The sequence below is a fragment of the Mugil cephalus genome, chromosome 7 (genome assembly GCF_022458985.1).
Source record: "Mugil cephalus isolate CIBA_MC_2020 chromosome 7, CIBA_Mcephalus_1.1, whole genome shotgun sequence".
Classification (NCBI taxonomy): domain Eukaryota; kingdom Metazoa; phylum Chordata; class Actinopteri; order Mugiliformes; family Mugilidae; genus Mugil; species Mugil cephalus.
In genome coordinates this window covers 1010727-1037295 of record NC_061776.1, presented here as the reverse complement: position 1 = coordinate 1037295, position 26569 = coordinate 1010727, and the positions used below count along the sequence as shown (strand labels likewise).

General features: G+C 44.2%; 2 protein-coding genes and 1 long non-coding RNA gene across 4 annotated transcripts; all 3 read right to left on the bottom strand.

The window, feature by feature from the left end:
* Positions 1–605: 605 nt before the first annotated feature.
* Positions 606–7311, bottom strand: LOC125011174 (armadillo repeat-containing protein 1-like). 2 transcript variants are annotated; one of them, XM_047590248.1, is made up of 7 exons: positions 7099–7311; positions 6340–6565; positions 5156–5247; positions 4648–4834; positions 3909–4025; positions 3490–3564; positions 606–2832 (listed from the first exon to the last, which is right to left on the bottom strand). In XM_047590248.1, the coding sequence occupies exons 2-7, from the start codon at positions 6499–6501 to the stop codon at positions 2641–2643; spliced, it is 825 nt and encodes a 274-aa protein (XP_047446204.1). In that variant the 5' UTR covers positions 6502–6565; positions 7099–7311; the 3' UTR covers positions 606–2640. The 2 variants fall into 2 exon arrangements, with proteins under 2 accessions (XP_047446204.1, XP_047446202.1); XM_047590246.1 differs by having other exon boundaries at positions 6340–6532; positions 7099–7310.
* A 10446-nt stretch (positions 7312–17757) lies between these two features.
* LOC125010226 (protein NLRC3-like) lies at positions 17758–21154 on the bottom strand (the record flags this gene model as incomplete). Its single annotated transcript, XM_047588635.1, has 2 exons — positions 17758–19956; positions 20091–21154. Coding segments are annotated over 2 exons (1251 nt in total), but the record flags the coding sequence as incomplete, so codon positions are not given.
* Positions 21155–21884: 730 nt separating this feature from the next.
* On the bottom strand, positions 21885–26114 carry LOC125010867. Its single transcript, XR_007113110.1, has 3 exons — positions 26036–26114; positions 23962–24142; positions 21885–21948 (listed from the first exon to the last, which is right to left on the bottom strand). It is a non-coding gene; the product is annotated as an uncharacterized LOC125010867 (long non-coding RNA).
* Positions 26115–26569: the final 455 nt, after the last annotated feature.

Below are 26569 nucleotides of genomic sequence, written 5' to 3'. Positions count from 1 at the left end.
ACTCTGGTCTCATCTGTCCACTGAACATTGTCCCAGATGTTCTTCCTCCTCAACTCTCTGGTCTCTATGTCGTATTTGCCTCTTAGTCTTGGTCTAATATTTGTTTTTCTTCCCAGACTTGTGTGAACGCGTTTTGAGTCATTCTTACGCTGAAACCAACTGGTGACTACTAATGACTCATTAATGTTTCCGCTCACTCTCTGTTTGGTGTTGGCGTTTCCTCACTGGGCTCTTTGTTCCTCTCTGTGAACTACATTAACTTCTCCATCAACCCATTATTGTTCTCCACCTCCTCCAGACTTCAGGGTTCACATCTAGGCTGAGAGCAAACAGACCCGACCGGTTCAACCTTAGCACCGAACGGAGACGCTCATCAGCTCATTACAGAGTCTCGCTCAGATCCACAGTAACTTTCATTACACTGAGCTGGTCTCCAGAGTCCAGGTGTGAACCCTGGTCTGGTGTCAGTCCAGATGTGGAGGTGGTCTAGGACCCATGTGACTTCATTCTGTCCTTCCTTCACCCATTTCCTTCCTTCCCTTCCTTCACTGGGAGGAGGCGGAGCCAAAGTAATTACAAACAAAAACAGACAGAAACCAAGTCAGTGACTTTTCATTCAGCACATTTATTCAAACTGTAAGAATCAGACTGATGGAGAAGATGAAGAGGATGAAGAAGATGGAGAAGATGAAGAGGATGAAGAGGATGGAGAAGATGGAGAAGATGAAGAGGATGGAGAGGATGGAGAGGATGGAGAAGAAGGAGAAGATGAAGAGGATGGAGAGGATGAAGAGGATGAAGAGGATGAAGAGGATGTGACCGATGTCTGAATGATCCGTAATCGTCGTCACAGATTTAAACCTGAGCAGAAGAAAGTAAAAGCAGAGTCTGGCTCATCTTCATGACGATGAGGAATCGGAGGAATGTTCGGTTCCTGCAGCGGTTTTTATTTCAGGACCACGACACACGTCAAACATGCTAACATGCTAACATGCTAACACCTACCCAGCTAACCTGCGTTTGACTCTTCTGAGGAATGTGAGACGTGGTCAGAGGGATGTCTGCTCTCAGGGATAAAGGTTGGAATGAAAGTTCAGTCTGAAGGCGCTGCTGTAAACAACGAGAGGAATCAAACCTCTGAGCTGCTGAATTCATCCTCCTCCAGATCAAACACAAACACTGAAAGATCAACTCTGAGGATCTCAGGTGGGCGGAGCTCAGAGGCCGTGGGCGGGGCTTCCTTCCTTCCTTCCGTTTCCCTTCCTTTCCTGTGACCTGGAAGACCTGGAAGGTGGGCGGAGCTCAGAGTCCTCCTGGCCCCCCGGGGGCGGGGCTTATAGTCCTCCTGGCCCCCCCCGGTGGGCGGGGCTTATAGTCTTTGTTCTGTCCTCTGGGAGACGTGGTTTGAGTTCCTGAGCTCCAGGAAACTGGTCCTGAATGTTGTTTGTTTGTGGTCTGGGAGCTGGAGGAGGTTTATGAAGGCACAGCTGAGGTTCCTGGGTTCCAGGAAGGAGTCCTGCCCCAGGTCTGGCTCAGACCCGCTTTGTCCTTTGACCTCTGTGGAGACAGATGGACGCCTCTCGTCCGTCTCTGACTGGACAGACGGTAGCTCCAACAAGTGTTCAAGAGAGACTAAACCCCAGGACCTGGTCCCCCCAGAGACTAAACCCCGAGAACCTGGTCCCCCCAGAGACTAAACCCCGAGGACCTGGTCCCCCCAGAGACTAAACTCCCAGAACCTGGTCCCCCCAGAGACTAAACCCCCAGACAGAACCTGGTCCCCCCAGAGACTAAAACCCCAGACAGAACCTGGTCCCCCCAGAGACTAAACCCCCAGACAGAACCTGGTCCCCCCAGAGACTAAACCCCGAGAACCTGGTCCCCCCAGAGACTAAACCCCCAGGACCTGGTCCCCCCAGAGACTAAACCCCCAGACAGAACCTGGTCCCCCCAGAGACTAAAACCCCAGACAGAACCAGAGTCATGAAGCCATGAATGAACTGAAACAAAACAAGGATCCACAACAACACAGGAGACGTCCCCCTCCACCCGGAGGACAGAGGATGTCTTCCTCTGAAGACTACAAGGTCCAGATCTGATCCAGAGGAGACAGGTGGTCTGATAGAGGAGTAGAGGAGGACTGAGATCTAATCTGACATCTGTTCATCATCCAGTCTGAACCGTGTCCCCGTTCAGAACCTCCACACATGTTGTCCCGGCCTGTCCCTCCTAGGGATGAGTCCTGTCCCCGGGACAATGAAGCTAACGGTAACGGTGGTCTAGACCCGGTACCAGTCCCAGGCTCCAGCTGTGAATGGGGTTGAAGTTGAGGCTGGTTTTTGAATAGATGTCAGATTAATACCTCGTCCAGGCAGTTTCCTTAAAGTCCTCCTGTCCCTCAGACCTGAGGAGCTGCTCAGATGAAACCTGTCCTCTAGACTCAGCCACCTTGTTGTTGGACATAAACCAGGACCTGGAGGACTGGGAACCTTCACAGACGTCGTAGCTGTTGAATAAATAATAAGAGGTTGAAGGAAGGAGTCCTGCCTCGGGTCTGGTGGGTCCGTCCTCTCTGCAGAGACAGGCGGACTCTCGTCTGTCTCTGATTGGACAGTGCTCGGTGGACTGTCTCCGGTCCCGTCACCAGTAGAAGGAGCGGGACAGGAAGTTGGCGGCGGCTCCGAGCCAGGTGGTCCCATCCTGGCCCGTCCCCACCCGGGTCACGGCTTTGTCGGGATCCTGAGACGGACTCTCGTCCTCGGGGAGGTAGTCTGGAAGGTCCAGGTTCTGCTCCACCTCCACGGACCCGTCCTCTGAGAACGGGATCAAGACCTGGAGACACCGACAGACACAAAGAGACAATGAGTGACTATATGATGATGGTATCTTAGCATGACAGTAGCACCACAGCTTAGCATAGCGCTACGTTAGCGTTAGCACAGCTCAGAGACTGAACAAAGACACGGGGACGATGATGTAGCCTACGCGCAACACTCTTCATTAGAAGCTAAACTTTCAGGGACGGCTTTATTACGAGGACAGGTCTCCAAATGGGGACTGTCTCCAGAATTCGGGGACATTAGTTCCCCCTAAAAAAAATAAAACGAACAACACAACATCTTTTATTTTGGCAAAGTCGTCTGTTCTGCTGCTTCATTTTTGGACCTTTCCACCTTCATGCAACAACGTGTCTGAACACGGAGACACAGAGACATCAGAGACAGACACAGAGACAGAGACACAGACAGAGACACAGAGACACAGACAGAGACACAGAGACATCAGAGACACTGATATACAGACAGAAACAGAGACACAGAGACAGACAGAGGACAGAGACACAGAGACAGAGGACAGAGAGACAGTGACAGAGAGACAGAGAAAGAGGACAGAGAGACAGACAGAGGGACAGACAAACAGAATACGGAGACAGAGGGACAGACAGAGGGACAGACAGAACCTAGCAGTGGTCCAGGTGAAGACACTGACCTCGTCTCCGTCCTCTCCTTTCACCACCTGCTGAGCCCTCATCACCTGAGTGGAGGCGATGGCCGACGCCAGAGCCTGGACACAAGAAGGATTTATTCATTGTCTGTCCACAGAGACACGTCCACAGAGACGCGTCCACAGAGACGCGTCCACAGGGACACGTCCACAGAGACACGTCCACAGAGACGCGTTCACAGAGACACGTCCACAGGGACACGTCCACAGGGACGCGTCCACAGGGACACGTCCAGACTGACCGGGGGGGTAATATTAATAATTATTATTTATCTACTCTGAGTTAAACGTCCTCTTTCTGTCTTTATCTCTCTCCTAGAACAACGTCAACAATCATTTCCCTTAAAATTCTTCTACACGTTTCATTAGTGAGAAACGGTGGAGGCATGAATTCATGTGTTCACCTCGGCCTTCAGGTCTGAGCGGATCCGGACGATGCATCTCTTCACAGGCATCTGGAAGGTGAAGCTGATCACTCCTCTGATCTTCAGCAGAGCCTCCTCACACTGACCCCGACGAGTCTGCAGGACAACACACCGTGAACGCATGAATGGATGGATGAATGGATGAATGGACAGATGAATGGATGAATGGACACATGAATGGATGAATGGACAGATGAACGTGTGAATGGACAGATGAATGAATAAACAGGTGAACGTGTGAATGGACAGATGAACGTGTGAATGGACAGGTGAACGGGTGAATGGACAGGTGAATGAATGGACAGGTGAACGGGTGAATGGACAGGTGAATGAATGGACAGGTGAACGTGTGAATGGACAGATGAATGAATGGACAGATGAATGGATGGACAGGTGAACGTGTGAATGGACAGGTGAACGTGTGAATGGACAGGTGAATGAATGGACAGGTGAATGAATAGACAGGTGAATGTGAATGGACAGGTGAACGTGTGAATAGACAGATGAATGAATGGACAGGTGAACGTGTGAATGGACAGGTGAACGTGTGAATAAACAGATGAACGTGTGAATGGACAGGTGAACGGGTGAATGGACAGATGAATGAATGAATAAACAGGTGAACGGGTGAATGGACAGATGAATGAATGAATAAACAGGTGAACGTGTGAATGGACAGGTGAATGAATAGACAGGTGAACGTGTGAATGAGGCTCACGGCGTCGTCCAGCCCGGCGATGTGGAGGACGACCGTCTTTGCCCTCTTGTTGCTGGAGCCCAGGAAGAACTGAGCTTTGCGGCGGCTGCTGACGGCCTCCTCCCCCCCGGCCTCCACGTCGCTCCACGTCTGCAGGAGCTCGTAGATCTCAGAGGCCAACAGCTTGGTCTCTCCGGGGGTGGTGGACCTGGATGACGGCACAGATGAACACATGAAGACACCATGAGAGGATGAGGAAGACCCTGGTCGCTGTAGCTGATCTGTTAGTCAGAGACTAGTGTGGTGAGGACATTTCACACCAGAGAGGGACGATTATAAAAGACCGGCCTGGGACGTGGTGGACACATGTGGACGGACGGAACAGGACCAGACAGGGTGAGAAGACAATGTGTGACACATGGACTCAGATGTCTCAAACCTAAAGACACGGAGTCAAGAGCTGAAGACTTTTAGTTTGTGAAGTGATGTTATTGGTCGGTCGTGGTCAGAGGTCAGAGGTCAGACTCACTTCTGGACGACGTTCTGGAGACTCAGCATCATTCCCAGCTCCCCCTTCAGCTTCTCCCTGTTGGCTCGACATTCGGCCAGGTAACGGATGGCCTGCACCAAGACATGAGGACACGCACCAGACTCCATTCAAATAACTGCACATTTAACGTGTGCCAGCGCCTCAGAACACACCCACTCATTTTATTCCACACATCACAGCAGCACCAGACTCCATTCAAATATCAGCCTATTTTAGATGGATGGATGGATGGATGGAACAGGTGGATGGATGGATGGATGGATGGATGGATGGAACAGGTGGATGGATGGATGGATGGATGGATGGATGGATGGATGGATGATAGATGGATGGATGGATGATGGATGGATGGATGGATGGATGATGGATGGATGATAGATGGATGATGGATGGATGGATGGAACAGTGGATGGATGGATGGATGGATGGATGGAACAGGTGGATGGATGGATGGATGGATGGATGGATGGATGGAACAGGTGGATGGATGGATGGATGGATGGATGGAACAGGTGGATGGATGGATGGATGGATGGATGGATGGATGGATGGATGATGGATGGACACAGTCAGTCAGTAAAAAGTAAAACAAAGACGTATGACTATGTAGAATAAAGCAGAATCTCTGTCCTGAATAAAGACCATGAGAATCTGTGGTTGTGTTAAATGTCCTAATCAACACAGAGTCAGCTGGACGTGAGCTGTCCAATAAAAACGCTGCATCGTGTCCACAGCTGCATGAAGACAGACTCAATCACACACACAGTGAATTACACATGTGTAATCTAAACAACAGTGATTCACTCATTCATCACTAAACACAGTCGCACTGGCTCAACTGGGATTTTACTCAAATACAGTTTAACAAAAGAAAAATCGTCTTTTAGACCAAAGACCGTCCAAACTTCTCGTCAGTAAAGATGAATAATGAGGGACAGGCCCAGAACAGAGGGAGGGTCTGATCGTCTCAGCTCCACCCGCCCAAATATGGACACAGCATCACACGTCAATAAATCAAGTGTCTCTGGTAGCGTGACTGGATCCCGGCGTCTCTAAACCAGACCGGTCCCGGTCCAGGGTTCTGTCATCCAGAGGGGACGTCTAAATGTCTCCGTCTCAGCGATCAGGGACAGTGACGGGCGGAGCAGGACGTTAGGACTCACCAGCAGGGCCGAGTAGACCACCTGAGGGCTGGGGTGGTCCAGGAACAGGATGAGTCCCGGGAGGCAGCCCTGGTCCTGGACGATGGCCCTGCGGTTCATGGGGTCTGCAGCCAGGTCCCTCAGCTGGGTGACCACGGCCAGAGCGTCGGGCTCGGAGCTCATGGCCGACGCTCACTGACCCATGAAGGAAGAACTGAGGAGGCCAGAGGAATGACGGCAGTAATAACTAGAATCAGAATCACAACAATCATAACAACCCCACCAACCCCACACATCCACCCATCCACCCACACACCAACCCCACCCAATACATCCACCCACACATCCATCCACAACCCGGCACATGACTACAGAGAAATATAGGTTAAACTAGAGAGAGGCGTGTTTGGTCAAACCCAAAGATAAATACTAGTAAAGCAGCTTCCTAACGGAGGTGAGAGCTGAGACTGAACACCTGAGGTTTTTACCTGCAGCTCAGCACTCTTCACTGACAGGACCATGGGACATGTGCCGAATTAAACCGGGTGTCTCCAGCTCTCTAATGACCCCATGAACACCTCTCTACAGTGGTTGTGTGTTTATTGAAACGTCAAGTCCTTAAATCACCGGATTATCGCATTGATTCTGGAGCCTGTTGAACGGAGAGCAGAGCCGGAGCTGCCGGCTGTCAGTCCGGATAAGAGGCTCCAGACCTCGGCTCAGAATATCTGTTTCACACCCAAACTGACCAATGCTAAAGCTAATGCTAACAGCGCTCACCTCTGACGGGCTAGCGGCTAGCGTTAGCTGCTAGCGTCTCCTCTGACATGAAGGACTGGAGGCCGGGGGCGGTTCCCCGGTGGACGGTGGTGGTTTTCGGGTCAGTTTTGGCTCAGCTTCGGTCTCTGGAGCCGTTAAATGAGCCGCAGAAACCAAGAAACGAGTCTTCCTGGTGAAAAGCGAAAAGAGAGGCCACATATCAACACCCGCGCCTGTGATTGGCTGATCCGTGACCGCCTGATTCCGCGGACCAATCAGCTGCTCGAGTGTTGGAATTAAAGGTCCCACGCCCTGGGGCCGCCGGCAAACTGACACAGGATCTGTTACAGAGGCCGCTGACGTCATCAGAGGGCGACCAGATCCGATCTAGGGTCAGGAGGATCAGAGCAAAGGATAACAACAATGAACAATAACAAACAAAATATAACAAAAAAGATGAACAAACAACACAAAACAAAAACACAAACAAAATATAAAAATGACAATAAACAATAATATAATAATAACAAACAACACTAATAAGAAGAAATAATAACAACAATAAACACTAAACAAACAAACCAAACAACCATAAGAAAACATGAAGAGATAAAATATAAATAAAGCATCTAAAATGAAACCAGAGAGGAGGTGGAGTCGTGCTGGAGTCAATGAAGATTAAAGAGGAGAAATGAAGTTGATGTCAGTGATATTTGATTATTGGACATTTCATGTTGAAATCATCGCGAGGGCAGAGCTGAGATGATTAAACCTGATCCTCTGGATTAAACATAAAGAATCATCTGATCCACGACACATTCACTGACCATCTCCCTTAAACATTGAGCTGAAATAAGGAACGGTGTTCTGGACGGATGGGGACTCAGGTTTTATTTGAAAAGACTCTTTTTTTTCTGTTCACAAATAAACATTCACTGTCGTGACATCAACTGAGCTTTTGTCTCTCTGGGGTTTTCCAGCAGAGGGCAGCACATGACATTCAGACTCACATTGAGAAAACTTTATTTGATTGGCTTTTTTAAAAACAACACACAGAACAAGACACAATATGCACAAACATGAAACCATAGATGTTTGAGACTTTCCAAATGGACCCAGGAGTTAAACTGATAACATGTTAACCTGTTACTGCAGAGCTACGGGTGGATGAAAAACAACACCAAGGTCTTCTGGTCTGGTGGGGTTCAGCTCTAAATGACTGGACCTGGACCTGGACCTGGACCTGGACCTGGACCTGGACCTGGACCTGAATGAATGGACGGGAGGAAAAGTCTTCTAGAAAACCAACCAGACCAGAAGACAATGGTTCAATGAGACTTTTTTTGAATAAACTATGACCCTGAAGGAATTTCTCATCCCAAACCATCATAGCTGTTGTTTCAAATGTTTTTCCAAAGGACATGATGAAGCGTTTATCAAGTATAAAAGAAAATGTTCCAGATTTCCCTGAAGACAGTTTTGATGCTGAGCTCAAAGACAAATCAGTTCCTCTGAAGATCCAGAAGCTTCATGTGTCTGACTCTGCTGTGTACTACTGTGCTCTGAGGCCCACAGTGACAGGAAACACCACAACTCTGAACAAAAACCTTTGGAGCAAAGACAACACAATACTCCACAACATCCACTAGAGGGCCACACTCTGTTCAACCACTGATTTCTGACTCATTGGACAGAGGACAAAGACAACAGAGAAATGAAGCAGTTGACATCTGAGACAGAGCTGCTGTTGAAAGAAGAAGAATTTGATTGGTTGAGTTGAAGTCAAGCTGTAACTGGCCCCGCCCACTCAACATCATCAGCTCATCCAATGACATTATTTCTTCCTCATTCTACTCTGGTGGAAGAACATTGTTGATGTGCTGTCTGTCTGGCTTTAATAACTCCAAAGACATGTTGCTTTACCTCTTTTTGCTTCTTTCTCACATTATAGGTGAGCTGAAGAACAGGGATTCAAGTTTTGTTGAAGCTGCTGCATTAACCAGATATACAGACTGCACTTCACAACTCTTCTTGTTTCTTTGCTCTGATACAATGAAAATCATCTTTTCATCATCTTCTACATTTAAAACACTTTAACACACAGGGTCATATAGTATTGGATTTATTTCCTTTAATAATAAAAACTGCATCTTGTGTTTACTTGTGTTCTTTGTCTCTTATTTAAATCTGCTAAATTATCTGAAACATTTAGGTGACAAACAGTAAAACTAATAAATCCTGAAGGATCCAAACTCTTTTTCACACCACTGTATCAGAGTCAGTGGAACTGAACACTGGCTGCATCACTGGGAGAATGATGTGTGAGTTTAAGCTCATGTTTGTGACTGAGCTCCTCACTTCTTGATCAACATCAGCATTTATCTGCAGTCAGAGTTTCTGTCCACACAAGCTGCTGCTGCTTCAGCCTCTGGATCATCAGGACACAGCTCATCCTCCTGTTTATCACCTCCACCTGTAGAGAGGAGGAGAAAGAAGAGAGGAGGTGAAGGAGTGTTTCCCTTCATCATCACATCCAGTAGAAAGAGCAGCAGGGACTTGAGTCCTGTTCAGAGCAGCAGTGGAGCAGCTGTGGAGCTCAGCCAGCTTCCTTTCAGCTTCATGTTAACGTGTTGGAGTGAAAACACACACAGACCTGCAGAGACTTTTAGCATCAAGTCTGTTTCCTCTGCAGATTTCACTAAGAAACTGCTGAGAGTCCTGAACGCTTCATTACTGCACCAACACTTTAGTGATGGATTTACTGCTGCTCCATGGAAACAAAGATCAGCTGACTAAGAAACTCATGGTTACTAAATGTAACGCTGCTTCTGTGATGTGCAGGCTTCAGTCAGACTGATCTCAGAGCTGTGATCAGTTGTTGATCAGATGTGATGAATGACCACCACTGTCTCTATACATCTTGGAAGGCTGTCAGCTGGAATCCAGCTTTATTTCCTGGACACATCAACACAACAACAACAACAGTCGTCTTCACATCAACTCAAACACATGATCACAACGAGCTTCTGGCTCATCTGATTGGCTGACTGTTGTCTCTCTCTCTGTCTTTCTGTCCAATCCTGAAGCCTGTCTCCATTCTCCTCTCACAGCTTCACTGACAAGCTGCAGGTTTACAGGAAACACTGGATCTTTGATACTAACTGTGTTTAGGACGATACTGATGAAAGCAGCATGGACTGACTGGAACCTCTACTCACTCCAGAGTCTCCAGTTTATAGTCTGGACTCTTCACAAGATCAAGAAGCTGCTTCACATCTGAATCCTTCAGGTCTTTGTTGTTACTCAGGTCCAGATGTTTCAGATGGGAGGGGTTGGACTTCAGAGCTGAGACCAGAGAATCACAGCTGATCTTTGACGGCCTGCAGTAACTCAACCTGAATGAAGAATAAAAGATGTAGATTAAATCCTGAATAATTCAATCAGATGTGTTCAGGTTTTAAATGTTCGGTTCAACATCACTGTGTCCTAACAGCCTTTAAGCTTCACTGACTTTAACATTTTCTACAGTTTCTGCTACAAACACTCGTCTTGAACAAAGCTTCTAGATTCATGGAAGGACAGTTTGGATAACTGGAATTAGATTAAGTGTGATTAAACATACGATTACAACAGTAAAGACATGAAACTCACCCAGAGTCTCCAGTTTAAGTCTGGACTCTCCAGAAATCAACAGCTGTTTCACATCTGAATCCTTCAGGTTGTTGTCACTCAGGTCCAGATGTTTCAGATGGGAGGGGTTGGACTTCAGAGCTGAGACCAGAGAATCACAGCTGATCTTTGAAAACCAGCAGTGATTCAATCTGAGTAAAGAATTTAAGATGTGAGTTTGTAAAGTTCCTCCTTTAAATCATGTGTTCAGAGCTGAAGAAGGTTCAGAATGAACAAGTTTAAAGTCGACATGTTGAAGATGTTTTGTTCCTTCACAGTGAACTCTTTTAAAGTCTGGTTCAGACAAACTAAGACATGTGAAGACATCACCTTGAACTCAGAGAGAGTGGAATCAACAACATTTTATCAAATAACCATTAAATAAGTGATTGAGCTATAATATAAAATGACTGTTAGTGGGTGGCCTGCTTTTAATTTGAAAAACTCTAAGGTGGAAATGAAGAGTGTCAGAGTTTCAGAGTCAATCATCCAGTGGAGGATTTTTCTTCTTCTATGAAGCTTTGAAATGTGGAGCTCAACATGGCTCTGCCACAGTCAATGGACTAATCCACAGAAGAAGAAAGCAGACTTTAGCATGAAGATCCTCAGTGTGGATCAGTAGAATATCAGCCTGATGTCACCACAACTTTACCTTCACATTCATGTCAGCACACAAAGAAAACATGGAGTCTGACCTCAGAGTCTCCAGTCTACAGTCTGGACTCTCCAGAAAACCACACAGCTGCTTCACTGACTCAGTACATGTTGTTTCTTATAGTGGAGCTCATGTCCACATCCAGTAGAAGGTGAATGACATAATGACTAAGCTAGGCTAACGCTAACAGCAGTACAGTATAATGGAGCAGTTCTGGCTCATGGCTCAATACAAATAGTGATGGAGATGCTGTAAATTGAGGTATATTCGTATTGAATGAATATTGCTAGAAGCTACTACTGTATATTGTCAGTGAACCTACAGAAAGCTGCACCACGCCACATGTTTCCTTAAATTACTTGAGCTAGTTCCTGAGCTCCACAGATCTTTTGGTTCCTCACACAAAGTGAAGTTAACTCTAATGTTTTTGGTCTCCTTTTCTCTGATGGACTGAAAATAATGAGCATATGTCCATCTGGTGAATGTAGAGTCAGACTCATCTTCTAACCAATCAGCTGTTCTCTACCACTAACAGGAAGCTAACATTTCATCAGATGTTTTCTCCTCTGCTGATCTCGAATTTATATAAAAACACACAACTTCATTCATTTAATTCATTTCAGGTTTAAATCCATTAGAACGTGTGTTGCTGACATTTGTAGAGTAATCTGATTACTGATTACTCCTCCAAACAGTAACTCAGTTACTCTGATGATTACTTGGTTTTAAAGTAACTAAGGTAGATTCCAGTTCCTCTACAACCCTCTGTCCAACCAGCTTCTTCAACTCTCCCCACTTACTGGTTTGGACCAAAGTGCAGCTTCTGTTGCTTTTCTATGTTGTGTTTGTGTAGCTAGAGAGACTTTGTCTCCACTCACTGAACCTTGATATTGTCTCTGACACAAACTCTAAATAGTGGTGGTATTTCCAGCTAGAAACTATCTCCCTCCTCCCTCCATTGTTGTTGACGTGTGTCTTTGTGGTTTTACACATGAGTTGATATGTGAGGTCAGTCCCCGACACACAAGGACACATCACAAATATATCTTTTTACTTTTTACATAGTAACGCACAGTGACTTGGATAAGTAACTGTAATCTGATTACTGTTCCTGTAGAAAGTAGTCAGATTACAGTAACACCTCACTAGTTACTGGCATCACTGGTCCTAACAGCCTTTAAGCTTCACTGACTTTAACATTTTCTACAGTTTCTGCTACAAACACTGGTCATGAACTAAAGGACATTTACAGATTGATGGAGGAAAGTTCTGGATGAACATGAATTAGATTCAGTTGGTGATTAAACATATCAGATCTACAACAGTAACAGACAGTGAACTGACCTCAGAGTCTCCAGTCTACAGTCTGGACTCTCCAGAAAACCACACAGCTGCTTCACTCCTGAATCCTTCAGGTCATTTTCACTCAGGTCCAGATGTTTCAGATGGGAAGGGTTGGACTTCAGAGCTGGTCCCAGAGAATCACAGCTGATCTCTGACAACCAGCATCTATTCAATCTGAGTAAAGAATTTAAGATGTGAGTTTGTAAAGTTCCTCCTTTAAATCACGTGTTCAGAGCTGAAGAAGGTTCAGAATGAACAAGTTTAAAGTCGACATGTTGAAGATGTTTTGTTCCTTCACAGTGAACTCTTTTAGAGTCTGGTTCAGACAAACTAAGACATGTGAAGATATCACCTTGGACTCAGAGAGAGTGGAATCAACAACATTTTATCAAATAAATCATTAAATAAGTGATTGAGCTATAATATAAAATGACTGTTAGTGGGTGGCCTGCTTTTAATTTGAAAAGCTCTAAGGTGGAAATGAAGAGTGTCAGAGTTTCAGAGTCAATCATCCAGTGGAGGATTTGTCTTCTTCTCTGAAGCTTTGAAATGTGGAGCTCAACATGGCTCTGCCACAGTCAATGGACTAAACCAGGGCCATTCAATTACAAATTCAGTTGGTCCCATTTTAAAACTGACATCTTCAGCTGGGCTGCACATTTTCAGCCGTTAATAACGAGGAGGTAACGACAAACTTCAAACCAACACAAAGAAATAGAATTAAATAAAAAGCGCTGTTTATTCATCATCATCTTTCATCTGCAGACTCCGGTGCCCTCAGCATCCTGTTACTTCTAGACCTCAGCGCAGCCTTTGACACTTTGAGCCACTCCATCCTCCTTCAAAGGCTGAGCCACCTCGTTGTTGAGGGCACTGCACTCGACTGGCTCACCTCCTGCCTCACCAACAGGCAACAGTTCGTCTCCCTCTCTCTAGTCAATCAGGGGGTCCCTCAAGGCTCAGTCCTCGGTCCCCTCCTCTTCATCTGCTACCTCTTCCCCCTTGGTCACATCATCTGCAAAATTAACCTGGACTTCCACTGTTACCCGGATGACACTCAGATTTACATCAGCACCAAATCCATCCAAAACCCTCCCCTCTCCCACATCGAAACCTGCATCTTTTCAATTAAATCATGGCTGACCCACAACTTTCTCAAACTCAACTGTGATAAAACTGAGCTCTTCCTCATAGGCACCAAATCCACCCTCAACAATACTGTACCCATCTCACTCACCATCGACACCTCGACCATTACTCCCTCCCCCCGTACGCAATCTCTGTGTCATCCTGGACCCCACCCTCTCCTTTGATCCTCATGTCGGCTCCGTCGTCAAGACCTCCTACTTCCACCTCCGCCACATCACCAAAGTCAGACACGGCCTCTCTCCCCCTGCTGCCGAATCCCTCATCCATGCCTTCATCTGCCTTCATCTCCTCTCGCCTCGACTACTGTAACTCCCTCCTCACTGGCATCACTTCGCGCTCCCTTTACAGACTCCAACTGGTCCAAAACTCTGCTCTCTGCTGAGCGACAGAACCTTCTCCTGAACAGTACCCCGACTCTGGAACTCTCTTCTCCAACCTGTCCGTGACTCACCCTCACTCCCAGGGCCGCCTTAACCTAATGGTAGGCCCTAATCCATCGTCCCAAAGTACATCACAAAATGCATCAGTTTCTTTCACGACATACAACTGTGAGTTTTGCTTCTTTAGCCTGAAAACACCAGCATACTTTTACTAATTAACATACAGAAACACAAAAGGCACTTTGTATAACAGCAATGCATAAGAACTTATACTGATTATTTAAAACCAAGATGGGGGAAAGTTTGAAAAACACCATCAAAACAAAATGAGCTTCTTCTGGCTTTGGTGGGTCCTGTGAATGCATAAACACACACACAGCACTATGGATACTAACAGCCTTTAATGCTGGGTCCCACAAGATAAAACTGACCTTCAAACAATTAGCAGCCGTCCACAAATACTGAAAACCTGCAGAGGATAGCAAACCGAGCATTGTTCTTTCAGAAGTGCTTTCGTCTGGTCTCTGCAGAGGATGTCCTGGTTATTATGTCTGTGAAATCCAAATCATGAAGGATGTCATGCTCCAAGGACATAAGTGTGAGGTTACTGACTTTCTCTTGCTGCATGCTGGATCTCAGCAGTGTTGGGCACGTTATTTTTAAAAAGTAATTAGTTATAGTACTAGTTACTTCTCCCAGTTGCATACAAAATTGTATAGATACGTACTTACACAGAACTTTCGATATTTATTGCCCCTCAGACCCCAACTGGTAGATGTATTCCGCTATTCTGCTTTTACATCGGCAAAACCCCCGGGTCGGACCTCCCGCTAATAGTTTATTATATCACGTAATAGATCAACCGGAAATCGGGCCGTATTAACGTGGTATTATCCCGCTGAAAAGACACGTATCGCCCCCTAGTTTGGAGGAGGAGAACAGTTATTAGATTTTCTCCGCTGCATGTGAACTGGGACAAGGACTGTAGCGAGAAAGTTGAATTTTGAGCATAGCTCGATTAAGCTCTGCATGTAAACACACTGATCGATAGGCCCCTGAACTATGACCTCCCCTATCCTTAACCAGTATCTTGTCCTTTTTGTTAGTACCTATCCTACATATCCCCCCGTATGTCGCTAGCCTGTTCCTATGTAAGCATCTTTGGATTTTAGAAAAGCGCTATATAAATTCAATTAATTATTATTATTATTATTATTATTATTATTTTTAACTGTGCACTATAGTTATTGTTTCCTTTAGTGTCTTTATATAAAAATGTCTTTATCCGTTGAGCCTGTGCACTTTACGTCTTCACCGCGGACAGAAGAAACGGTTTTTAGATTTCTTTGTGTCTGAAGAAATTGACAATAAAGCTGACTTTGACTTTGAAATCAAATAAACGTTTGTGACGTAGGGACATCAAAAACGCCATGTTGGACGAGCTTTACTCTGCCCACACTCGGATAGTCCAAATATGGGCATAGGGGTCGTGTTGGGGCGGAGCTAAAGCAGCCTGGACGTTGAGACCCGCCCACCCAACTCTTTGCTACCATGTTAGCTCAGGCTACCGAGCTAGGCTAATGACTTGTGCTAGCAGCCGTCTAACATGGTGCCTTGCTCCAGTTTCTAAAATATAATGAGTGAGTGATGAAGTGATGACTTTGTTCTGTGGCCAGATGAGGAGTCCTGATAGTCCAGTTCTTCATCTCATGTAGAATCACTGCAGCCTGATAACCCTTGTTCTAGTCTACATGCACCACTTTTTGTCCTCACTCAGAAAACCAGAAAATCAGGGACATTTTCAGGGACATCTTTAGCCGGGGACAGGTCATCTAAAACGGGGACTGTCCCTGTAAATCGGGGACGTGTGGTCCCCCTAACCCCCTTCGGTTTGTGCTGGTGGTGTCTCTGGACATTGAACTCCTTATGAACGCAGTCATTACAAAGCAAACACAGAGGTTTGGTGTTTGGAGTTGGCGCTAAAATGAAACAGCATCTTTCTGTCCAGGCAGGGTTCAACCGACGGCTTCATCTTCAGTTTAACGTTTGAGGCTGAACAAATACATTCTTCTGGAGTTTCTAAAACCATTTCACTCGTTCATTAAAATAAGGCGCCACATTCTTCTTCTTCTTTGGTGTTTAACAGCAGCCTACATCCTTAATGTTGCATATACTGCCCTCTTCTGGACTCTATTTCTTTATTACTTCCTCTTCGTTATATTCTTTTTATTAACCCAGTTGAGACTAGATATCTCATAATGATTTTCCTCCCTTCCCTAGATTTCCCACATTCTCTTGAATCTATTGTCCCTTGTTCCTGCCTTCTTCAACCCTGCATACATCTCTTCCCTCTCCCTTTCATATCCATGACGAGCATCGATCACATGCTCCACTGTCTCCCTCCCCCACAGCTGCACCGACCAGGTGGATGTTTCCCTAATATATGGAGTGTGTTATTCAGTCTACTGTGCCCTATTCTTATGTGCTCTGCTCTGCTACCTCCACCACATCCCACCTCTCCTACTACACCTTGGAATTTATAGAAATGTCTCCCTTTCTCCTGGTTCTTCCAATATTGTTTCCATTGTTTATTTCCTTACGTACTAAACTTTTCCCCTCTGCTTTTGATCATTTTACTTTCATTTCCACCTCCTCCTTAGCGATTTTATTTGCTTTTTCATTTCCTTGTATTCCTAAATGAGCTGGAACCCACATGAGCGTTATTTCCCTCCCCTGTTGTTCTAGTCTGGATGTTTCTACCAGTATTTCATCTAGTATTTCCTGATGTGTTTCTGCTCTCCTGTTTTTAACACTGAGTCACTACATGTTGCTACCTTCCTGTCCCTCCTGTCCTCCACCCATTCTATTGCTAGTAGTATTGCACATAGTTCCACTGCAGATACACTGAAATGATCTGATGTTCTTCTTCACGCTGTGAAATGATACCTGGGAACCACCACTGCTGCACCTGTTGCTCTTTGGACCCATCTGTATATATGTGAATATGTTCTCCGTACTTTTCCTCTATATAGTTATAAAATTCCTGCACTAAATCTGCTGTTTTATTTCCATGGTTCTATATCTACACTAGTTCCATGCATCCTCCATGCTGGTATTGCTGACCACAACACTGTTGGGCTGAATTCTACTTGTTCAGCTATTCCCTCACTGACCCATCCAAAACTTGATGTTTGATCTTTCCCCCTTTCCAACACATCTCCAGAACTCTCTTTGCTGGATGCTCTTCATTGAGCCCTTTTAAGTTTATCCAGTAATTTGCCACCAGCTGCTTCCTCCTAAGCCATGATGGCATTTCTCCTGATTCTACCTGGAGGGAGCAGACTGCAGCCGTTTTCATTGCTCCTATACAAGTTCTTAGTGCTGGAGCTGAATAACATCAAGCTGTGAGAGAACACAACCCACACAACCATATTCTATTCTTGATCTAATTAGTGCTGTATATATATTTTAATGATGTAAAATCAACTCTCCATTTTATATATAATATTCAAAACTCCCTTACTTTTCCCTACTATACCTTTCACATGTTCTCTCCATGTTAACCTGGAGTCAAAACTGTTCACTCTCTCTAATTTCTTCACATACAAGCTTAACTTTTTATTTTCACTGAGTTTCTTTTTTGAAAAGAACATTACTTTTTTCCACTGGAAATTTAAATCCCTGTTTCTCCACTTTGTCTATACTATATGATCTCTATTCATAGTGCCCCATCATCTGCAAACAAAGATCTCCCCATTCCCTCTGGTATGTCATCATATATATCATTTATCATTATTGTAAATAGTGTTGTGGTGTACCATTCCCTACAATATACCTTTCTGATACTTCTGATCCAATTTTAACCTGAATGACCCTTTCCCTCAGAAAGTCCATAACCCAGTTAAATAACGTTCCCTCAGTTCCCATGTGATTCATCTTAATTAGCAAGCCCTCTCTTCACAACATGTCATACGCTTTCTCAGCATCAAAGTTCACTGCAGCCACCGTCTCTTTATTTACCTGCGCTTTTCTGATTCCATCCTCTGAACACAACACTGGATCCATTGTGCTCCTACCTCTTCTGAATCCACTTTGATATATTCAGTCCCCAGTCCCCTCTTCTCTATATAGTGCATGAGCCTCTCATTAACCATTCTCTCCATTATTGTCTCTATATGTGACGTCAGAGCTGTGGGTCTGTAGTTTATTGGTTTACTTGGATCTTTTCCAGGCTTCCTAACTGGGATAATTATTGCCTCCTCCCAGCTTCATGGTACTTTACCCTCTTTCCATACTTTACTGAATAATGATGATATTCACCTGTATGTTTGATCATAGTCTAGCATATTCTATCTAGTCTAGTCTTCCCTCCTCAGTTAAATGGTTTGAGCTGTGCACCTCAACAAACGTTTTAACCATTAACTCTGCCTTTTCTTTATTGGTTACAGCTACTTCATTCCCAGAACTCATGACTGGGTGATTCCAGTCCTTCCAACATTCCCCGTACTTGTCCTATCTTAGTATTGCTCCCAATCGATCCACAGAACTTCCTCCAGTACAATCTTTTTGCCTTATTGTTTTCCTTACCACGTCTTGCTCTTGCTTATATTGAATCAGGTGCTGAAAGTGATGACATCTTTTAACTAATTTAAACGCTTGCTTACATTTGTCATCCCACCATGTTACTATGCTGCTTCCTTTCCTGCCTGTACTTTTAGGTATATACCTGTTTGCTGCTGATATGATCCCTTGCTTTATTTCCCTCTCCATCATTTCCAATAACATATTGTCACTAATCTGAGAAAGATTTTTGTCACATTCCTGTGTGAATTCTACCCACTTAGCTTTTCCTATGATCCACCTTCCCCCTATTCTTTCCGTAGACTGTACTGTTGCTCTATTTATTTTATTATCTAGAGGATAGTGATCACTTCCTATAGTCCCTTTATGCCTCATTCTCCGTTCACATGATGGCGCTATAGCATTAGTCACTATTGTCAGATCCAGACCTGACTCTTTTCCACTATCTATTCTTGTCCCTCTCCCATCATTCACACAAACCAAATTCTGCCCATCTAACAACTCCTCCACTATCTCCCCATTGCAATCATTCTTCTCACCCCCCATAGTGTATTATGAGCATTAAAATCTCCACACCACACTGAGTTTCCATTGCTCTTTCCTACCATTTCTTCCAGTTTCTTAATGTCCAATTTTCTGCATGGGTTATAAAGGTTTATTGTCACCAGTTTCCTTTTTCCTATCCATACTTCTATTATAATACTCTCCATCTCAACTCCAAGATCGATAACCCTGTAGGGAATGCCCTCTTTCAAAACAAAGAGGGGAAATGTATTAATGTATCATGTGTGTTTCATGGTGACTCAGAGCAGTGGTCTTCTATCAGTCTGACTCAACAACATCAGTAACAGTCTGTGACTGTGTATTTAGTTTTTATAAACTGAATAAATAAAGAAAACCTCCAACATCTCCAGTCAGTGAACTGACCTCAGAGTCTCCAGTCTACAGTTTGGACTCTCCAGTCCAGCAGACAGATGCTTCACTCCTGAATCATTCAGGTTATTATAACTCATGTCCAGCTCTGTCAGATAGGAAGGGTTGGACTTCAGAGCTGAGGACACAACTTCACAGTGAGTCTCTGAAAGTCCACATCCAGATAATCTGTGAATAGAAAACATAAATCTGTTGTAAAATCAGATCATTTCCATTCTAGATCCAGACTGAATGAGTATGAAACAGAGTGAGGTGATCATCTGATGAACATCTGATTGATTCTATTAATGATCAGGACTCACTGAGCCTTTCTGCAGTTCCTCACAGCTGGGATCAGTCTCCGTCGTCCCTCCCATGATGTGTTGTACTGACTCAGGTCCAACTCATCCAGAACCTCCTCTGACATCTGCAGCATGTAGGCCAGAGCTGAGCAGTGGATCTCAGACAGTTTCTTCTCTGATCTGTTCTCTGACTTCAGGAACTCTTGGATCTCCTGATGAACTGAGAGGTCGTTCATCTCCATCAGACAGTGGAAGATGTTGATGCTTCTGTCAGGAGACATTTTATCAGTGTCCATCTCCTTCAGGTTGTTGATGGTTCTCTGGATGATTTCTGGACTGTTCTCTGTCTGACCCAGCAGACCTCCTAAGAGTCTGTGGTTGGACTCCAGAGAGAGGCCATGAAGGAAGCGAACTAACAGGTCCAGGTGACCATTTTTACTCTCCAGGGATTTCTCCATGGCTCCACACAGGAAGTCATCCAGATATGAGACAGTACTGTGCCCCTTTTCAAACTGTTGAGACATTTTCTGAACAAAAGACAAGTTTGATTTCTTTTCTTGGCATTTTTTCCCCAGGAAGTCCTCCAGAACCTCTGTCTTCCAGTTGGTGTAACAGTGGAACATGTAGACTGCAGCCAGAAACTCCTGAACACTCAGATGAACAAAGCAGTAGACTGATTTCTGGAAGATCACACTCTCTCTTTTGAAGATCTCTGTACAAACTCCTGAGTACACTGAGGCCTCTGTCACATCCAGACCACAGCGCTCCAGGTCTTCTTGGTAGAACATGATGTTTCCTTCCTCCAGATGTTCAAACGCCAGCCTCCCCAGCTTCAGAAGAACTTCCCTGTCAGCCTCTATCAGCTCCTGTGGACTAGTCTCATGTCCCTCATGGTACTTGTTCTTCTTCCTCTTAGTCTGAACCATCACAAAGTGTGAGTACATGTCAGTCAGGGTCTTGGGCAGCTCTCCTCTCTGCTCTGCAGTCAACATGTGCTCCAGAACTGTAGCAGTGATCCAGCAGAAGACTGGGACTCCACACAGGATGTGGAGACTTCTGGAGGTCTTGATGTGGGAGATGATTCTGCTGGACACCTCTTCATCACTGAACCTCCTCCTGAAGTACTCCTCCTTCTGGGCGTCAGTGAAGCCTCGTACTTCTGTTACCCTGTCAACACATGTAGGAGGGATCTGATTGGCTGCTGCAGGTCTGGAAGTGATCCAGACCAGAGCCGAGGGAAGCAGGTTCCCCTTGATGAGGTTTGTCAGCAGCACATTGACTGATGCCTTCTGTGTGACATCAGACACAACCTCACTGTTGTTGAAGTCCAGTGAAAGTCTGCTTTCATCCAGGCCGTCAAAGATGAACAAAAGTTTCCAGACAGCCAGCTGCTCTGCTGTGACCTTCTGTAATGTTGGATGGAAAACATGGAGCAGCCTGAGAAGACTGTACTGCTCATCTTTGATCAAGTTCAGCTCCCTGAACGAAAGCACAATCACCACACTGACATCTTGGTTTTCCAAACCCTCTGCCCAGTCCAGAGTGAACTTCTGCACTGAGAAGGTTTTTCCAACGCCAGCGACGCCGTAGGTCAGAACCACTCTGATGTGTCTCTGTTGGTCAGGTAAGGCTTTAAAGATGTCGTGGCATCTGATTGGAGTGTCATGGAGGGCCTCCATCTTGGAAGCTGTCTCAAGCTGCTTCACCTCATGTTGGGTATTAACCTCTTCACTCTGTTGCTCTGTGATGTAGAGCTCAGTGTAGATCCTGTTGAGGAGGGTTCCTCTTCCTCTTACATCAGTTCCTTCAGTCACATGTTCACATCTCCTCCTCAGACTGATCTTATGTTCATCTAAAACCTCCTGCAGACCAACATCATCTGGAAAGAAGAACAAACCAGAGACAGAAAGAAAACAGTCATCCCTGTTTGAAGCCACAAAGAACAGAAAACTGACTTTAAATGTTTTCTAAAGAGATTTTTCTTCTGATAATAACTCATTTTTAGAGGAAACATTAGAAATGCTCTTTGTTGTATCAGCCTCTAAGGGGGCGTGTCAGTGTTTGATTGACAGCAGAGGCAGCTCGTCTGCAGCTCTTCATCTAACAGATCACTGTGGTTGTTCCTTTCTCTCTAACATTTAAGACTGATCCACCAATAAAATGATGATTTAACATCACTACCAACTAAATACTGATAATCAGGTGACAAACACACTGCATCACGGCTCCTAGTCATGTTGAGACTCTGTTATGAGCTCATTTATTTCAGCATAAGCTTGAATCTGTGCATATACCACCCTCTCCATGATTCTGCTCAAAGCAGGTAAAATGCTCATAGGTCTAGAACTGCCCTCATTAAAAGCTGATTTGGTATCCTTTGGTAAAGGAAGAACCTTAGTCTCCTTCCACATCTTTGGACACAGGCCCACATGTAGACATCTGTTAATTATATGACACACAGGAGATGCTATGATAGCAGCAGTCATTCTGAATCATTTACTATCCAGGTTCTCTAGACCAGCTGATTTACTATCAGGAAGAGAGTGGAGTAACCGCTCAACCTCATCCACTTCAACCTGTTCAAATTCAATACACAACGTTTGTCTTTCATTATAATATTCTTAATACAGTCATGTGATTTAGTGTTGTTTGAAATGTTCATACCCTGCCTTAGTGTAGATTCTTTACCTACGTAATAGTCATTAAAAGGATTTGAGATATCACATGGTTTAGTGAGAAACACACCATCTGATTCACTAAGGGTGAACATACAGTGGTCTTTCTACCCATGATTTTACATTTACAACAAACCATATGTTTTTGCTCTCATGTCTTGCATCATATAACCTTTGTTTGAAAAGGTTCCTTTTCTCCACCTTGTTTAGTTTTGTGACCTGGTTACGTAGCGAACAGTTTTTATGCCTGTCATCCATTGATCCAGATTTAACTGAGGGTTTTTGTGTCTTTCTGTCATTAGATCCTTAGACTGTTATCAATGGAGCAGATTTATTTTTGACCATGGACCTTTTTAAAGGAGCTTGTTTCCAACACTCATGTATGTGGCCATAAATAAATGCAGTGCAGCTACAGGGTCATCTTCACTACACAGCATGTTCCAGTTCATACTAGATGTTTCATTAATCAATGAATCGTCATTAAATGTCTTATAGGGCCGTGTTGAAATGATTTTAGCTTTTGGTTTTGGAACCATTTGACTCTCTAGCAATAGCCGTTATATTGTGGTCACTGAAACCTACAGGGACAGAGACAGCCTTAGGACATGGTCAGGAACATTTGTATAAATATGGTCAATGTAAGTCCTAGATGTGACACCATCACTGTCTGGACTCTTCTTGTTTAGACATGACTGCACCAACCAATCTACATTCATATCTCCTAGTAAGAAGATTTCTCTGTTTTCATCTGATATCAAACATCTCACACAACCCATTCATATACTGGGCATCAGCACTAGGAGGCCTATAGAAACACCATGCTGTGATTGGTTTTAAATAAGCCAAGTAGACTTGTACACAGATAGCTTCAATATCTTCTCTCATAAGGTCATAGTGTGGTTTGATGAACATAAATAGTGACTCCACCTCCAAACTTGTTTCTGTCTCTGTAAATGGAGAAATTCTCAGTAGCTACAACTGAATCAGTGAAGGAATCATCAAGGTGGGTCTCAGGAATAACTAAGATTAATACAGTTATCTCTGACAACACACTCCGCATCCTGATACTTATTTCACAGACTACAAACATTCACATGAGCCAAGACCAGGACCTTCTGAAGGCCCAGCTTGATGCAGAACATATCAGTATTAGAAGTAGTCATTGCAGTAAGTGAGAAGCACTGAACATGGTCATTCTAAAAGAGTCAGGGGGTCACCTTTGAGTCTCTGTACAGATGGACATTTATATTCATCCTGTCGACTGATGAAGCCTCTCTGTGTGTCTGAGGGTCCAGGTTCTTCACTGAAGTTTGGAGGTTCACCTCTGGACCGATCACTCTCCATAGACAGACAGCTGGATGCTGCAGACTCTTTCTCCATCTTCTGACTTCAGTCAGTCTGAGAGATAAACCAGTAACACTCAGTGAGTTTACATCAACTTCAGATACAGTCAGTCCTCTCCAGTCACATGATTTCTCTACAGTCATTAAACCATTAAAAATCAAAGTCTTTCTAGCTATGATGGAGTAATACAAGCTAACTATGAATGAATGGACAAACTACCCTGAAACCAATTCACTATCAACATTGCTAAATGTGTTTAAGGATTTCCAGTTCCTTGATTGATTCCTTTCACTTTGATTAGTTTGATTTGACCAATGACTTGTAGCCAAACCTGTTCTACTGAATTTTAGAAGTATGGATCCTTTCAAAGACTACAAAGGGAATTCCTACATTTTCCTCCATGAACAGAATGAAGAAGCTCACGTATTCCAACTAATTCTTTAGATTCAGAATCAGCTTTGAAAGACATACTGGTTCATTTTGTAACTCAGACTAGTAAACCACAGAACATATTCTCTTCAATTACTATCAACTTCTTCTGGAAACAAATGGAAGAATGGCTCAAACTAATGAACTCAGATCACAGGTTGATGGAATATACGTAGGAGAAACAACAATTCTCACAATGGAAACATGATGAACACACAAAGTAAAGTTTAGGAAACTCCACTTTTATGAGGAGTTCATGAAATAAACTAAATTACTTCATGTAAAAACCACATGACGTCTAAATGAGGACTTGCAGGCTAAGGGATGGTATAGAATCTACAACTGCAGTGATGCTGATGCTGCATTTGACTCTAACTAAAGAAATAACAACTCAATTCAAAGGACTGTCCCTGAGAAGACTATGCAGTACAACTATTCATAATCCATGGCTCATGAAGGCCATATTAAAATACATCAATCACAAAATAAATTATATAAAAACCCAAATACTAATAATTAAAATCAATAAATCAATGACAGAAACAAACTAGAAAGAAGAAGAGTAATCATGATGTAGAACTTCTAAATGCATCTCAGGGTGACTCTAAGAACTCTTGGAGAGAACTAAACAAGGTCTTGAACAGGGGCCAAAAACCTCCTGTGCTCCCTGACCATGATAATACTATAAGTAATGTCACCAGTAACTCCAGTCTTACCGATACATTGAATGACCACTTTGTCTCCATTGGTGAAAGCCTATCTAGTAAAATGAGCCAACCTCAGGGTGCCTCATTTAATGATTATCAGGGAACTACCGGAGCTCTTTCTTCCTGAGTCCAACAAACTGATGAAGTCTATTAAATCATCATGAACATGTTCAAAGTTCAAACTCAGCTGGAACCCACTAAATCTCCAGTGAAACTCTGAAAGGTGTTGTCAGTGTAATTTCTGCAGCCCTTACTTACTGCATTAATCTGTCTCTACTTTCTGGAGTAGTAACACAAGCAGAGACAACTGCACGACTTCCACCAGTTTTCACATGTGGAGATAAGAACCATTTGAGCAACTAGCGTCCACTCTCCATCCTGACAACTCTCTCCAAGGCTCTGGAAAGACTAGTCTACAATAGACTTAGCAGCTATCTGGACAAGCTAAATGCTATCGTCCCATCCCAGTATGGATTCAGGAAGAAAATACCACATACACGGCAGTGTTTGATCTAACTGATAAAATCAATGATACAGTTGATACAGGTGATTATGGTGTTGGCATCTTTTAGTCTAAAGCATTTGAAACCATCAACATTGACGTCCTAATCAATAAATAATAAACACTTTGGTATCAGAGGCCTAGACTGGTTTCATAGTCATCTGTTTGAAAGACATCAATATGTTTATGTAAATCACCAGGAATCAGCTGATTCATCACAAGTTGGTGTGAATGTTTGAATCAAACTGTTGAGTTCTGACTGTTCTTCCCTCTACAGTCCACATGGAGAAGAAGAATATTAACACTCACCCTGCTTCAGCCTTCAGTGTTCCTCTAAATGGAGTCTGAACTTACTCCACACTTGAATTGAATGCCGCCTCTCTTCTCCATTTACAGGAAAGCAGGTGAGTTTATCTCTGGGTGTGGATCAGACTTTGTACCTGGTGTGTTTATGAGTGCTGCTCTCAGCTTTAACTAAAGGGCTTTTATTGAAGATATTATCTCTATATCTGCATGTTGTGATCAAGTGTTCAAGGTTCTTTATTGTCATTTATATGTTACACACACAAACAAAAATAATATAAAATATAAAGATAGTGCAATAAAAATGTGTCAGATGCGGAGCATAGAGCAGTAGATGGTCTTTGTCATATTGTTTAAGTCTCTAAGCTCCTGGAAAGAAGCTGAGCTGGAGCCTTGATGTTTTGGTCCTGATGCACCAAGGAGGAGGCTGAATAGTGTATTTGCTGGGTGGGTGGAGTCCCCCACGATGCAGGCTGCTCTGCTCCTGAACTAGCTGGTGTAAATGTCCTCTATGGACGTCAGGCTGCAGCAGCAGATTTT

Excerpts from the sequence above, each read along its gene's own strand:
- LOC125011174 (XM_047590248.1), bottom strand. The coding sequence starts at position 6,501 with ATGAGCTCCGAGCCCGACGCTCTGGCCGTGGTCACCCAGCTGAGGGAC. Across the intron at positions 5,248-6,339 it reads TGGTCTACTCGGCCCTGCTG|GCCATCCGTTACCTGGCCGA; the intron begins GTGAGTCCTAAC and ends GTCTTGGTGCAG. Across the intron at positions 4,026-4,647 it reads TCGCCGGGCTGGACGACGCC|ACTCGTCGGGGTCAGTGTGA; the intron begins GTGAGCCTCATT and ends GTTGTCCTGCAG.